Source organism: Sprattus sprattus, assembly GCF_963457725.1.
Source record: "Sprattus sprattus genome assembly, chromosome: 1".
Classification (NCBI taxonomy): domain Eukaryota; kingdom Metazoa; phylum Chordata; class Actinopteri; order Clupeiformes; family Clupeidae; genus Sprattus; species Sprattus sprattus.
The window spans coordinates 44484682-44501292 of NC_137920.1; the positions used below are offsets into that span (position 1 = coordinate 44484682).

General features: G+C 41.6%; 1 protein-coding gene across 1 annotated transcript; it reads right to left on the minus strand.

Annotated features, from left to right (window-relative positions):
• Positions 1–235: 235 nt before the first annotated feature.
• mdh2 (malate dehydrogenase 2, NAD (mitochondrial)) lies at positions 236–12119 on the minus strand. The gene is made up of 9 exons (XM_080839531.1): positions 11942–12119; positions 9649–9817; positions 9344–9427; positions 5849–5958; positions 5186–5311; positions 4945–5022; positions 1277–1376; positions 691–842; positions 236–555 (listed from the first exon to the last, which is right to left on the minus strand). The coding sequence occupies exons 1-9, from the start codon at positions 12002–12004 to the stop codon at positions 424–426; spliced, it is 1014 nt and encodes a 337-aa protein (XP_080695657.1). The 5' UTR covers positions 12005–12119; the 3' UTR covers positions 236–423.
• Between the last annotated feature and the right edge of the window lie 4492 nt (positions 12120–16611).

The following is a 16611-nucleotide window of genomic DNA, read 5'->3' on the forward strand; positions in this document are numbered from 1 at the left end:
GAGGGAGAATCCTGAGAAGTCTTCACAAAGCAAGATTGCGGATTTAAAAATCACACGCGTGCAGAGCAAAACTTGACAACCACATTTTAAATATAGACCAGTAATGATTACGGTTACTAACAACGGCTAAGTTTCACTTGATGCAGTCATCCAGGTGTGTTGCTTCATGATATTCCACTCAGGTAAACACAAACACAGCACGCCACAACACAACACAACCAAACAACCACTGAAGTGTGGTAGAGGACACTGTTTATTGGTGAAGCCATGGGAAGATTGGATCAGTAACAAGCTGCTATGTCATCCGTCATGATGAAGACTCGACTCTGAGACGCTCCGAACAGATAAAACTGGACTACATAAATAAGTGCTCGTTCTCACGGAGAGAGAACCTGCCGCCTGCTCGCTCGCTCGCCCACCCGCTCACTTCATGTTGGCCACAAAGTCTTCGCCCTTCTTGATGGAGCCCTTGAGCTCGCCCATGGCATCCGCGACCAGCTTCTCCTCAAAGGCAGTCAGCTTGCCCAGGCCCAGGTTCTTCTCAATGCCGTTTTTCTGGAGGAAGAGGAAGAGGAGGAAGAGGCCAAGAACACGGAACATCTTAGATTCCCTCACCACCAGAGCACCACATCCTCTGAGCATCAAAACACACACACAGCATAGGGCACAGAAGAGTACGTGTGTCCTTACCCCGAGCAGCAGTGGTGTTGAGAAGTACTTGCACTCGGTCTCTTCTGAGCGCACGTAGGCACACTCCACCACGCCCTCCTTGCCGTTCATGGCATCCAGCACAGAGAAGGCGAACCGTGCACCCGCGTACGCCATGGACAGGGTGGCAGAGCCTGTGGCACACACACACACACACACACACACACACACACACCTAAGGTCACACACACATCCGAGGACGCCAGACAGACTGCAGCTGAAACTGAGAAGCAGGGCACACTGGGCTAGGATATCGTTTGGGTTCCTTCCAGTACGGGCGCTAAGATGATACTTTGAACAGTGCCTGAACCCAGTCTTTTATATATATAAAAAAAAAAAGCCCAGAAGAAATGGTGGACGACATTAAAGAAGGGCTGTTTTATTTCTAGTGGCTAAGGCTAATATACTCTTGAAGTGGACTAATCTACTAGTGTCAGTGTCCCCCTGGCTCTGAGCTCCACTGCAGTGTCAGTATGTATTCGCATGGACACTTTCAAATTCAAGGCATCTCCTAGGTAACAGCAGCAGTTACTAGCACTACAGAGTGAGTGTGAGTGTGAGTCCCCACCTGCTCCAGCCTTGGCCTTCACCACCTCTGTGCCAGCCTCCTGGATCCGACCGGTCAGCGCTGCCAGCTGGTCAGCAGGAAACTCCACCTTAGGTGTGCACTGAACACAACAGAACAGACCACAGATGAGTGCGTGTGCGTGTGTGTGTGTGTGTGCACTAGGGCTGTCAACGAATATTCGAAGTTCGAATATTCGTTCGAATGGTATCCAAAAACGCGAATTCGAACGTGAAAATTAATATTCGAATGTGCAAAAACACTCCCACGGTACAAGCGCCTCTATCTGCTTTGTGAATGAGCCTCTGTCTGTTCGCAATGTCCCTCATGTAATGTTTAGTACTGATGTAACACTTGTGGTCATACAATATAGTTGAAACACTTGTTTACTTACTTTCTTGGATCTGGGCTATCAGAAGATCTCTGTTCTTTTCAGGTGCACAGTCAAATCACCCCAGCAGGGTTTTATAATTACAAGATTTTAGTGACAAATTATTATTTACACATACTGTATACAAGGCTCAAATCTGTCAACATTTAGAAAATGTAAATAAAAACATTCATCAAAATAACTCAATATCAGAACCTTAAATCAACCTCAAACTCTTTATTAATTACAGTGCATGAAATGCCCTGTATTGTTATTCCTAGGCTTCTTCTTCTTCTTATTCTTGTTACCTTTTTCTGCGATTAATTCAGCCCGAACCGCTTAACGTAGAAACTTAATTCAAACTTTGTCGCGTAGGTCTTGTAAAGGACACTTATGCTATGTATTTTTCACTTTTCTAAACTTTATACTTTTTAAGATATTAAATAAAAACGAATCTAAATGTTCCCATTGACTTACATTGGGCCATTATGACATCATAATAGGGTCTTTAAACTGGCTTGCACCTGTGCTTCACTGACAGCTGCGCCAAATCAAAGGAACCTCTCCTCTGTCCCTCTCAATTTAACTGTAACTAGGAACATTAAGACACCTTCCATTCTCTACCTTTTTTTTCTCCATCTCTCCATCTTTCTCTCTATCCCTCTCAGTCTACTTTCTCTCACACTCAATCTCTCTTCTTCACTCCATTTGTATCTCCTTTTTTCAATATTTTCACTCTCTTTTTCTCTTTCACTCTTCTTTCCTTCTTCCACTCATCTTTCCTTCTTCCACTCTTCTTTCCTTCTTTCACTTTTCTTTCCTTTCTTCACTCTCCTTTCTTCTTTCCTTCCTTCACTCTTCTTTCCTTTTCTTCTTTCATTCTTCAACTATTATTTCCTTCTTTCACTCTTCTTTCCTTTCTTCACTCTTCTTTCTTTTCTTCTTCCACTCTCCTTTCTTCACTCTTCTTTCTTTTCTTCTTTCCTTCTTTCACTCTTCTTTCCTTCATCCTCTCTTCTCTCCTTTCTTCACTCTTCTATCCTTTCTTCATTCCTTCTTCCACTCTTCTTTCCTTTCTTCTTTCCTTCTTTCACTCTTCTTTCTTTTCTTCTTCCTTTCCTAACTTTTGCATTTCATGCACTGGTATTTCCTTCAGGAAATGCATTTTCTAGTTCCTATTTGTTCTTATTTAACTCTATTATATAATCTATTTGCTTCTTACTTATCTCTATTTTATAATCTTTACAAGAGTTAAATGTAGTTATCTTTTAATATAAATTATGTATAGCATTTAATTAATAGTTAATAAATACATAAATAAATTGAATTATCTAGAATATTCATATATTATATTCTTATATTATTGATCTTATAAATACGTTTTATCTCATTTAAATGATCACGCAAATCTTAACCTTACTTCTTAACCTAAATTCACAACCTAACACAATTATACAGGCTATACATTTATAGTAAATAGCATTGAGCATAAATAAATAATTTCATTTACAATTAATACATTCAAATATCCAATCGATGTTCAATGTTCAAAGTTCAAAGTATCAGAGTTCATTGGGTTTCTTCTTAAATTAAAAACATATAGGCCTAGTCTTACGGTTCCGTTGGTCTTCAGCTACGCAGCTAGCAACTGTCACTTGTGTCTAGTTCGGTGGGAAGCTCGCCATCCAGTTGTCGTTCCAGTTCGGGTATTTAGTCAGTCAGTTAGTCAGTCAAAATCCAGTAATCATTACTCCAGAAGGACAATCCTCGTCTCGATCAAGGTACGGTATTCAAACCAAAAAATCATTGCAGAAACATCCAGCAGATCCTGATCTCGTTTGCTGTAGCTAGCTGGCTAGGCTACACGTTAGCGATCCGTTATCAAAACATCAATCATAAATTAAAACTTAAACTGTAAACTTTCAATAACCTTGTATAAAATAATAAAACGTCAAAATATCATTGAACTGATTCTTCTCATTACTAATGTCATCAAAACGCTAACTTCTTGTTAGTTTAAAAAGTTGAACCGTTGGAAAAGTGACCGTAGCCTCTGAAACCGTATTTTTCTCTGTTAGTCTCAACGTCTTTTTTTTTTTTCTTCTTTCAAAATAAAAGCTGTGCGAGCCATTAGGCACGCGCTACGTCCTGCAGAGGGCGCTCCAACATTACATTTAATTTAATTCATTACAATATACTAAATTCCTATACTAAATTCATAAAGTACTTATAAATATCCGTCCAATACAAAATGCTTATTATTAGACTATTGTTCACTATTTATTCATATTAACAGAATCTAAAATATTATAGTTAACCTTGGTTACAGTGATCTTATCAGGACTCTTATTGTGAAATGATGCGTGAACCGGAAACTAGTGTAACGTACCTGAGAGTGGAAGACGGTTGATTTAATAAAGACTCCTGAACTTGCAGTATATGTGGATACCGGGTAATACTTTCTATGATAAAGTACAAGTCAATACTTGGTGTCAGAAGTGGAATTATATTCGAATGTGAAAAAACTCTCCCGCGGTACAAGCGCCTATCTGCTTTGTGAATGAGCCTCTGTCTGTTCGCGATGTCCCTCGTTTTAAAGTAAGGAAGCAGTGCTGCTTGCGATGATCGTTCTTATAGCCTAATGTTTTTTTTTTCATTGAGAATAACCCAGCAGTTTAGCCACGGTTGCACTACATTACAAAATCATATAGCCTACGTTCATCATTTTTGTTCCTGGTGATTTCAGATTTTGCGAGACAACAGACATGGACATTTATTCTTTCTTATTCACAACTGTTCTGAGCTGGACTTACACAGGCTATGCCATTCAATAAGCATCCGAAGTAGAGCAGGGGAGCTAGTAGTCTGGTTGGTGAAAGCTGCTGTAACGCAATGTTCTCGGCAAAGTCCGAGACAGCTTTTTTTCGCATTATTGACGTATTGACGGCAACTGCGTAAAATAGGCAACCAGATATTCGAATAGTTCGAATTCGTGATTTTTTTCCAAACGAACATTCGAATGTCATTTTTGAGCAATTTTGACAGCCCTAGTGTGCACTGAAGACAACAGAACAGACCACAGATAAGAGGACGTGCAGAGAGATGGAGTGAGTGACAGTGTGTGTGTGTGTGTGTGTGTGTTTGAGAGTGTGTGTGAGAGAGAGTGTGTGAGAGAGAGTGTGTGTGAGAGAGAGAGAGAGAAGAGAGAGTGTGAGAGAAAGTGTGTGTGTGTGAGAGAGAGAGAGAGTGTGTGTGAGAGAATAGAGAGTGTGTGTGAGAGAAAGTGTGTGTGTGCATCTACCTGTGAGATGAGGGGGATGATTGTCTTCCCTGCATGGCCTCCAATCACGGGCACATTAACTCGTGCTGGGTCCAGCCCCTGAGGAGAGAACACACAGGTATGAAGATTTATCACACACACACACACACACACACACACACAATACCAAAACACACACACACACACACACACACACACACCTGCCCTCATTCAACAGAGCGCATATATACAATACCAAACACACACACACACACAAACTCACCTTGAGCTCTGCCACAAAGGCGTTTGCTCTGACGATGTCCAGTGTGGTGACTCCAAACACACGGTTGGGGTTGTACACCCCGTGCTTCTTCATGATCTCTGACGTGATGGGGATAGTAGAGTTCACCTAAGAGACACACACACACACACACACACACGAGATACCTTCAGTACCCACAGGGCCAGTGGGGGGTTCAACATTGGAGCTTGGAGGGATCAAGGGTGGACAAGCTTACAGGAGTGGACACTCATTGGCTCAACCTGGAGGGGGTCTGTCCACAGCAATCGCATCTGGTTGTTTGTCATGTCAATGAAGAGACCCTTCCTATGGAACACATTCCATTCTAACGCACACTAAGTTAAAGGTCTGTCTCTGACATTAAGGGGCACACACACACACGCCGCACGCACGCACGCACGCACGCAGTCTCTCTCCACGCACGCACGCACGGTGTCTCTCCACACACACACACACACACACACACGGTGTCTCTCTCTCCACACACACACACGGTGTCTCCACACACACACACACACACGTTTAGTTTGGATCTTTACTTCTCACAATGGGCACTCGCACTGGTGTCAGGGGTCAGAGGTGAGAGGTCAGATCATGGCCTCTGGGCAGTTACGGGTTAGGGTGTGTGTGTGTGTGTGTACGTACGGGGTTGGCGATGATGCAGATCATGGCCTCTGGGCAGTTACGGGCGATGGCGTCTGCCAGGATGGCCACGATGGTGGCGTTGGTGTTGAAGAGGTCATCACGGGTCATACCTGCAGACAACAGGCACGTGTCAGGAGACGCACACAGACAGACACAGGGCCCGAGTAGTCTAGTCTACGTAGTACCCTGTGAGGTTCTGATGCAGGCTTTAGGGGAAAGGACAGCTGACAGCATCTAGGATAGGGATGTCACAAGAACCGATACTTACGATACCTTTCGGTACTAAAATGACAAAATACCGACGATACCCATTTTTTTGAAGTACAGTAGGTACCGTAAGCGCCTGACGGGGGCAGTACACGCTTCGGTGTTCCAGTCGATGTTTTGACATGTTTTTCACACACAGATCTGCCATTTACTATTGTAAACGATCAAACTAGTGGAGGCGGCCAGGTGTGAAGTTTTGTCAGACTGGAAATGGCGTATCGTATCATAGGCTCATTTTGGAGGATAATTATCATATCTGGCAACACTGGGAAGGCGGTCGACCAATGAGAGCACGCGCAAAAAGGTGGAACGTAAGGGAGATACCCTTTCCAAAAGACGTAATATTAGTTTGTGAAACACCCAGAGAAACACAAATATCCGATGAGGCTAAATCCCAGACGCTTTTGGAATCCCTGCTGGACGCATTATTTAGGTCTCGAAAAGAGGACATGTTCGGGTAAAACAGGACGTCTAGTCACCCTACTTTTGAACATTATGCAAACGATGCTACCGTGTTCTTCAGACCAAGGGAGATTGGGCCTCATTCTCGACAGCAGTTGGGAAGACTTTCCGAAGGATTTCAGAAGGAACTCCACTTCGGAAACATTTATGAAAACATTTGCATTCTCGTTATTTTTTTCTTCTGTGCTTTCTTCTGAACTTCAGACAACTTTCAGAACTCGAAATAGCAGTCGTAACTCTACCGGAATCTTCTCAAATGGGATTCCACGGGCCATCTTGTGGTTATTTGAGGAATCGCGTTGAGGAATGACATTTGAAAAAACTCCGTATTACAGTAAAAGGGTTAACGGGCGAATTTGTGAGAACCCGTTGGTGATTGCGTTCACGTCAACTCTACAGACATCCTCGGATTAAAATAATTATGATAATAATAAATACGAGAATATTTGTAGGCTATCATTAACAATTACGTTTCACATTTATAGTCATAATTATACAAGGTAGTGTTTATTGTTACATTAGGTCTATATGGCTCGTAGCTTGACTGTTCTCTCCCTTGTACGTCACTTTGGACAAAGGCCGCGTCTGCTAAGAGACTGATTGTGAACGACATGAACACTGCAAATGTAAGTGAATAAATAAATAAACACTAAGCTCAATCTCTAAAAAGCAAGGCATGAATTTATTGCAATTTATACTACTACTGGTGGCCAGTCTTCACCCCTATGGTGGCGATTTCGAACGACAGGACGGACTACACTTTATACTCGTACTTGGGACCGGTCTTCACACCTATGGTGCCTATTTTTCGATTAAAACAAAAAAAAGTGACTACTTAAATGTGTTTTACGGACTTCGGACGTTCAACGTTATACACTATCTCCACCTTATTAATGAACACCTGTTACGAGGTGGATTCGGGAGATTGAGACAGCACACGTTTCTAAAATTGCGTCTCCTAATAAGGAGCTGGCAGGGCGTGTATGTATGCAAATCCACTTTCACGAGAACGCGCATCAATCTAAGAAACTAATCGGAAGGAACCCAGTTGAGAAGACTTCGGCTGTTTATGAACACATTTTCAAGCGTGCGGGAATGCAGCGGAAGCGTTTCTCTTACGTTGTTTTTGCGAAGTCGTGTAAGAAACATTTCTGAAGAATTACAGAAAAAGGTCGAGAATGAGGCCCATTGTCTTTCAGGTGCTTTGCTAAATTGAAAGTACTGTCATCTGAATCTGTTTAAAGAACTCAAGGATAGTTCTGACAACATCCAAATAATGCAGTTTTTCAGTTTTTTAAATCTGTCATACTGAAATACACATTACATGATGTTTAAAATGATGGGCACGTGTGTTACAATGGCTTATGTTATGTACGTAGTTAAGGTTAGCTATGCTGTAGTTTTAACATTAGCCTATAGCCTACCTTGGTTAGAAGGAGATAGAGAGAGAAAGAGAGCATGTATCTTGCAAGTATCAGGACTAAACTAGGGAAATTCACAGAATGTCCTAGTTTAATATAGTTACAGATAAATATGCAATTGGTTTGATAAAACACGATTACCCAATTTATTTATTTTTTTCGAAGCCATAGACTCAATGTAGCCTATAAGATGATTTGCGAGTGACAGCTGGAATTTCGCCGTGACCACACTGAACATTTCGGTTTATTTTGTATTAAATACATCCTTTAAGAAGCTCAAAACTCATGTTCATCTTGTTAGCTGAATGGCTGCACTGTTATCCACAGTTTTGTTTTGCACTGTTGTTGTTTTTGCACAGATGCCTGGAAGTCTGGAATGTGTCTGGGGTAACTAGTTGTTGCACTTTAACCATTCATTGCACTTCATTATGTTGTGCTATGCTATATTGCACATGTTTTGTATGTCTTATGACAACTTGCTATTTTCACATATTTTAATAAAGAAGTTCATGTTTCAAGTTCAAGTGCATGGAATATCCTTTTTTTTTTTTACCGTGGTATCGAAATTGGTATCGAGAATCGTGTTATTTTACTGGTATTGGTACCGACTACTGAATTTTTGGTATCGTGACACCCCTAATCTAGGAGTGCATCAACAGCAGGCGCTAAGAATACACTACACCTCCTCCACCCAAACTCCTCCTCCTGCCTTCATCTGCACCCAAACTTCACCTCCTCCACCCAAACTCCTCCTCCTCCTCCTGCCTTCATCTGCAACCAAACTACACCTCCTCCACACAAACTCCTCCTCCTGCCTTCATCTCCACCCAAACTACACCTCCTCCACCCAAACTCCTCCTCCTGCCTTCATCTGCACCCAAACTGCACCTCCTCCACCCAAACTCCTCCTCCTGCCTTCATCTGCACCCAAACTACACCTCCTGAACCTGAACACTACCATCAGCACTGCCTGTAGAAACCTGAACACTACCATCTGCACTTCCTGTAGAAACCTGAACACTACCATCTGCACTACCTGTAGAAACCTGAACACTACCATCTGCACTTCCTGAAGAAACCTGAACACTACCATCTGCACTTCCTGTAGAAACCTGAACACTACCATCTGCACTTCCTGTAGGAACATGAACACTACCATCTGTACTTCCTGTAGAAACCTGAACACTACCATCTGCACTTCCTGTAGGAACTTGAACACTACCATCTGCACTTCCTGTAGGAACCTGAACACTACCATCTGCACCTCCTGTAGGACCCTGAACACTACCATCTGCACCTCCTCCACCCCCCCGTGCTTCGTCCTCTCCCATCTCCACCTCCTCACCTGGTTTCCTGGGCACTCCTGCGGGGATGACCACCACCTCACATCCCTTCACTGCGGCATCCAGCTGGTCAGCACCGATGAAGCCTGAGGGGACAGGACAGGATATTCAAGTGAGATACTGGGCTTTTAATACCGCACATACCTATAATACACCCACACACACACACACACACACACAACACACACACACTAACAGAAGAAACGTTGCCACTGGTATGAATCCAGGATGTTTGGCCATGTCAAGTAGTGTGTTACTGTGTGTCACCATGTCCAGTAGCCATTGAGTGTGTAAGCGGTTCAATTACCTTTGACCTGTGCGCGGGTCTCGATGTGGCTGAGGTCGGCGGCGACTCCAGGAGTGTGAGCGATGTCGTAGAGGTTCAGGTGGCTGACCAGGGGGCTGTTCTTCAGCAGGAGCGACAGCGGCTGGCCAATGCCTCCAGAGGCACCCAACACTGCCACTTTAGCATGGCTCTACACACACACACAAACACACACACACGCGCGCGTAACGGTACAGCTTGAACACAGTGCCACCTGGACCAACGGTACCAGACTGTCAATGTAGACAAGTGGAGACTGCTGATCCGAATCAAAGTCCAGAATCTCAAATGTCCCAATAAGAACACACCCTCAAGACATATGCTCATTGGCCAATGAGAAAACGCCCTCCAAGACAGCTGCTCATTGGCCAAAGAGAAAACGCCCTCCAAGACAGCTGCTCATTGGCCAATGAGGAAAACACTCTGTCCAATGACGCCTTGAAGGGCGTTATCTCCTTGGCCAATGAAAAAATGCCATCCAAGGCGATGGCATCTCTTCTGTAGGGTCCACAGCTGATAGCATCTTTACTGTTATGCCAATAAGATCAATCATCTCTACAGTAAGGGCACCAGCTGATCATATCTCTACTGTTATGCCAATAGGATCAATCAAAGTTGGTCATTAGCAGGAGGTGTAGTCTTAAGTGTTTTGCAACTTGGTGTTTTCCTTATCAGACAATAGCAGCAATGATAAATGGACACCAGTTCACAACAAAGTGTGCAGTCAGGTTTCAGATGATCATGGACAGCTCTGGGCATGAATCAGTGCGTACACCCGCCTCTGTCTGTATTTAGGGTTAGAACTCGGCTTCTAAAGTACAGGAGTATAAAAATGAGCGCTTTAGTGTAAAACTGATAATACCACTCAACCTCTTTGAGTTGCAGGAAAGTAAGACACAGGGAGAGGAGTTTTTTTTAATCCATCTATTCTCCATCAGAAAAGAAACCAAAAGGCTTCCTCAGCCCCCTGTGAAGGCAGGCTAGACCACCATCACACTTGAGTAGCAGCTGAACAATCCTGCCTGAATACTACCTGTCTAACTCCTGACTTCCTGTTCTTCATGAAGCCTTACATCCTCACTGAAAGGGCGAAGGGCGGAGGGCAATATTTTTGGAAGTAACCTTTCCACTGTTCTAAGGTGGTCACGAGCCGGCAGCAGGGGGCTTAAAGCCGCCCTCTGAAAGCAGGGGATTTTAAAGAGGGCCCTGACTGAACTAAGAATTACTGAGCATTTTTGCTCTGCAATACAAACTGGGTACTCGCTGTAGTGGATGTTCTGAGAGTATGGCGACGGATCAATCATTAGGGGTCGTTGTGTCGGTTGCCATACACTAAACAATTACATTAACTCGATACCTGCACGAATTTCTTCTAAAGAGGGCGCCCCGAATCTCAAGTGGTCTTTACAGTCGCTACACTATCCCAACCAGATTGACATGGCTACGAACAGCAAGCTACCTAGTTACACAGACGTTACTGCAACGTTAAACTGATCAAAGTTCAGCTGAAGTTGTCATTATGCGTCGTTTGATATCAAGGGGTGGACCTTGATTTCAACATCAGCAGCGCAGTTCAAAGGCTAAAGTTAGCCTACTAGCTCTGTGTTTCATACAGCAATGAGTCCAAACTATAACAGTAACCCCACATACTCGAAAAGGTTAGCTGTCAGACGTTAACTGAAACGTTTACCTTCATTAGCCTCTTGTTTTAACATAACGATACTCGTGCAATCGGAATTTAGAAAAAGGTGTGTTCAGGCAATCTGAACTGATTTAACTGCGCCAATGCTCAAAGCACAAGGTTAAACACTAATGTTCTTTGCTGGCCACCCGTTGTCATCCATCAAGCATTGACCTTTCAAATGCACAGCGATGGTTAGCGCGCTAACGTTAGGGCTAGCAAGCGGTCCAACTATTTGATAGTTCACGTCAACCTGGCAACCTAGGAAATGTACCAAGTGACAGATCCGCACCCAGATCCGCACTGACAGAAATAAACGTTATCTGGTTAGCTAAATTATATCCCGTCATATCCGACCGTACCAAGCTATCGCTAAGACCATTTTATCATAAAGTGTTAATGAGAGTGCCCGTTACCTAATGTACTAATTCGTGCATCATACAGTAACATTTAGTTAAGACTTTCAGGCGCAACCAAGCGTAAGGTAAAACCCTACAGTTAGGTATCGATAACGAGCTAGCATAGCTGCCTAGCTAGCAGAATAAGCTAGTTACTACTGCAGCTTAACTGTTACCAAGTGAACTGTAATCTCACCTGTGAAGATGTGGAAAGACTGCGAGCAACGCTGGCAGTTGGCCTTACAACGCGGGCGAACATTCTGGACAGATATTGTGGGGTCTCAGTTCAAAAAACGGATGAAATAAAACGTATCGCTTCTCTCCCGTGTGACTCCAACGTCCTCTACCACAGCAGCCGGTCAAGAAAGAGTGTACGTGCTACCCAACGCTTGAAGACGCAAAGAATTACGTAATGTTCTATGCCGTCTCTGATTGGATACGCTATGACAAATCTGTTTTCTGATTGTCCAAAAAAGATGGCAATCATTCTTTGGGTAGTGACAGACCTACCAAAGAAGAAGAGAAAAGAGCGGCCCCGTAGCTAAAATGACAGCGCCATCATTGTTCAGGAGAAGTACAGGACCTTTTTTGAAACATACAGAGTTTGAAAGACAGATGACAGTATTTGACTGATCAAAGTGTGTTGAAGGCCCATGTGTGTGTAACATTACGTAAGCATGATCCATTCAGAGTGGGAATTGTGCGGTAGGAATTGAGGGGGCAAACGTATTCTTCTGAGTGGGGAACTCAGATAGTTCAACACAGTACATGTATGGGTTAGGGTTAAGGTAAGTAGATAATACAACACACAGTACAAAAGTGCACAATGTGTAAAAGTTTTTGACAAACTGTTACTTTTGCCTTTTTGGGGGGAGTTGGGGTGAGGTGGGTCAAAGGCTTAAATCCCCCCTGTAATTTGGGCAGTGGATCTATTAATTGTATTCAATCATTAAAAGTGTGGTTGTTTTTTGTGTAATTTACGTCTGAGATCTGAGATAGCCCAACATGTGACGAGTATAGTCATGTTAGGGCTGCAGCCTGCATGCTAGGATTCACCCTCCTCTCTGATCACCCTCCTCATGAGAGTTACAGGGTAGGAGAGTCAATCAGACGCCACGGGTAGTGGAAATGGGAGTGCACCAGCTGATGTTTTTTCCCAGGAGGAGCATGCTCCTATCTATCTATCTATTTATCTATCTATCTATCTATCTATCTACCTATCTATATATCTATTTAAGTATCTATCTAAGTATATATCAACCTATCTATCATCTATCATCATCTATCTATCTATCTATCTATCTATATATCTATCTATCTACCTATCTATCATCTATCATCTATCTATCTATCAACCTATCTATCATCTATCATCTATCTATCTATCTATCTACTGTATCTATTAATCTTGATATGTTGAAACATAAAGGATTAAAAGTGCACAATGAAAAGCTTGTTGAAATATCTTTTGAAATCTTGAAACACCTATTTCCACGACCACGGCTGAAAACACAGCACCAACAATAGAATATAATCTACTTTCACCTAATATAATTAAGCAATATAGCACGAGTGGGAGTGGGGTAGGTAAGGGATAATCCCACGGGTGGTGATCGGCCGTAGCCACCGAGGTCAAAGCTCTTAGTGCATTTGGTAAAATAGCCTATATGGTTCAGCACAACTACATAGATCACCTTCAAAAGGTCATATCTCACCCAAAACAGTTAAGCTTCAAAACCAAATCACTTGCTCATATAAATAGTCAGTGACTCCAAAATGAAAAGTTCATTCTAGATTGCTGTGGCTCATCTCTTGAAAAAAAAAAAGGACATTCTCAAAGCTTTAAATACATTTGCCAGTATAACCTAGATGGTTTAGCAAAACATTATGGCACACATGCAAAAGGTCATATCTCTCCCAAAACAGACAACTCATCAGTCAATACTCATTCCTTTTCTCATACAAATAGTCAGTGCCCTTTGTCATTGTTTAAACACTGCAGGTCAAAACGTTTAGATGGTTTGTCAGTATGGCAGTGGACCATAGAAATATCCCTCATGTGCACATTTCAATCTTGGCTTAGTCCTTTGACACCGAATAGTTGATGTTTTCTTTCCAGAATGCTATGTGTATCAAACAAAAAAAATATGAATTCAAGAGGAGTCAACAAGGTTTCACATCACATACTGTATTGCACTCATACTGCCATGGAAATTGTTACAGTAATTGTTACAGTAATTGCACAGAAATAGAAAATGTGTACAGCAAGATATACTGTCGAACAATGACAAGCACATCAAAACTAAAATAAAGTATAGCCTACAACACATACAGTACAGTAGGCAAGTAAAGCAAAGCTGGAGTTTACTCTGTGGCACTGCCACAGACGAATTAGATGAATTTAGACACCCTCAGAAAGGACCTCAGTAAGAAACATAGTGACACTTAACTGTTGAGGTACAGGAGGGGGAGTCAAGAGATAATTCTAATGGGAAATCCACAGTTCTTTTAAGTATTATACTGGTTATGGTGACATGCTATTCTTTATTTTCTGCATAGTTATATGTTTATGTTCTGTATAATTGTATTTTTCATTTCATCCCTGTGTATAATGGTGATCAAAAATGTAACAGATCATATACAGGAAGTGGAACTTTTAAGTTTGTTTGTTTGTAGTTTATTTAGCAGGGACAAAGCAGTGCACATTATTACAAACATGACATGGCAAGGCCATGACACAACTTGCAGATGTGAATACATAAAAGGTTTGTAGCTAGATAGCTAATTTGCAACCTCAGTCCCTGATCAGGCTACCTATTCTAATAAAATATATGGGCCATTCTACCGAATTGATGCAAAGTCATGTCGGATATATTTCGAATTTTTGTATGGTTTTTTCCCAAAACTTTGTCCGTATGTATATTGTACCATATCTAAAGTACAGTAAAAGAACTGTCAAGTTTTATATTGTATTTTCAGAATGTGTTGGAATGTTTTTCCTCTTCCAAAAATTGTCACTACCGAAACATCACATTTACTATAGTAAAAAAGTATTATTATTGACCTGTTCAGATTGTGTTTCCTTCCATTCTCTGAAGAGTATTATTACAAATATTTCTTGAAGATTTTCACAATGAAATCCATAGAAATTAATTTTTTACCAAATTTTCAAGGTCAATTTATCTGTTTCGGTAGTGACTGCACTGTTTCGGTAGTGACTGCACTGTTGGATGGATGTTCATTTCTCTCCCAAAATCATCCAAAAGGTGCTCTGGGCCTCCCTTTAGTCCACACAACACATTTATTTAAAAATTATGGGATTGAACTACTTGCCATTTCATTTTGTCACTACCAAAATCATCTGGTCACTACCATATGTTTCGGTAGTGACTGTTTCGGTAGTGACAATTCTAGCTAACTTTAAGCATAAATAAAGAATTCTAGCAAGCACACGGCTTGCAAACACATCTTTGAAGAGGTGTACACACATACAAACATAAGATTTTCCATGAAACCCCAAAAGGTTTACTTAATTGAAGAAAACATGCGTTTCGGTAGTGACAATTCTTAAGGTTACACGTCGATTTTCAGACTTTGGAACACATTTATATAAAAACTATGGGATTTAGCTACTTACCATTCAACCATGAGGGACAGAGATGCAGTGTCACTGCATGGTCAAAAATGCAGAGTCGTGGCTAAAACACAGGCTCAGCCAATGGACTAAAACTCTTGTGTTTCGGTAGTGACATGAAAACTAGGGACATGATTTTTTGAGTATAGTAAATTGATTTAAAAATTAAACCCACAATAAATCTAAATATTCCAAGTTCTGTTTCAACCCAATCATAAAGATCTTTCAAATTAAATCATTGAAAAAAACAAAAACAAAAATGAAAAGTGTTATTTAAAGGCATTGAAATTTAGATGTCAGGGTTGGGGACAGCTACTTCCCAATAGAAAGTACCCTATAAATGATGATTTTGTCTATATTTAGCTTATCACTATCTCATGTAATGCATTGGGTGTATATAGACCATAACATTTTCTAATTTAATATCTATGCCTAAATACCTAATTGTTTTGTAAATAGATTTTATTGTTGAGGGACTGCATATTACACGAATTCGGTAGAATGGCCCATATAAGTCACCTAAAATATACAATTAAACAATATATAGGCCTACAGTATACACAATTATACAAATATATGCTATCTTAAAACATACTTCCTATAACATTAAAACCTTGTGCAGAAAGAAGAAACAATATGATGAGTGTGACCTATATGCTGTGTGTGCATGTATGTGTGTTATCTATTGTGTGTTGTCATGATTACATTTTTTCAAGGGCAATGAAGGCAAACAATCTAGGAGTCATTAATTGAATGCAAATAAAGCACTTTTCTTCTCTAAATCAACACATTTTGAAGTATACATACAATAATTAATCCCAACTTCATGGGGGTCCAGTTATGGGCCCCCCCCATTCCAGGGCCAGTCCAGGGCCCGGGACAACGTACCCTGATCTTAAAGCCAGTTCAATTGGATATACCCTCTCTGCCTTGACTACATGCGGAGTTCATTGGAATATATGGTACTGTGATTTTTTCCATCTTGATTGCAAGAGAAGAGGAGTTTCTTGTTACTTTGTTTGTCGCATGTGGTGGCCACACATGGTCTGAAGGCCCACTTTTTCAGTTGGACAATCTTTTTTGAAGCAAGGCTTCACTGGACTTGATATATAATTCGATGTTCATCAACGTTCTCCCTTGCTATGCAACGGTGGAGGAACCGGCTTGCATGCCGCTACCATCCCTTACACTGATCTGCTGTGACAGACACAAGCAGCATTCATTGCCTGGAG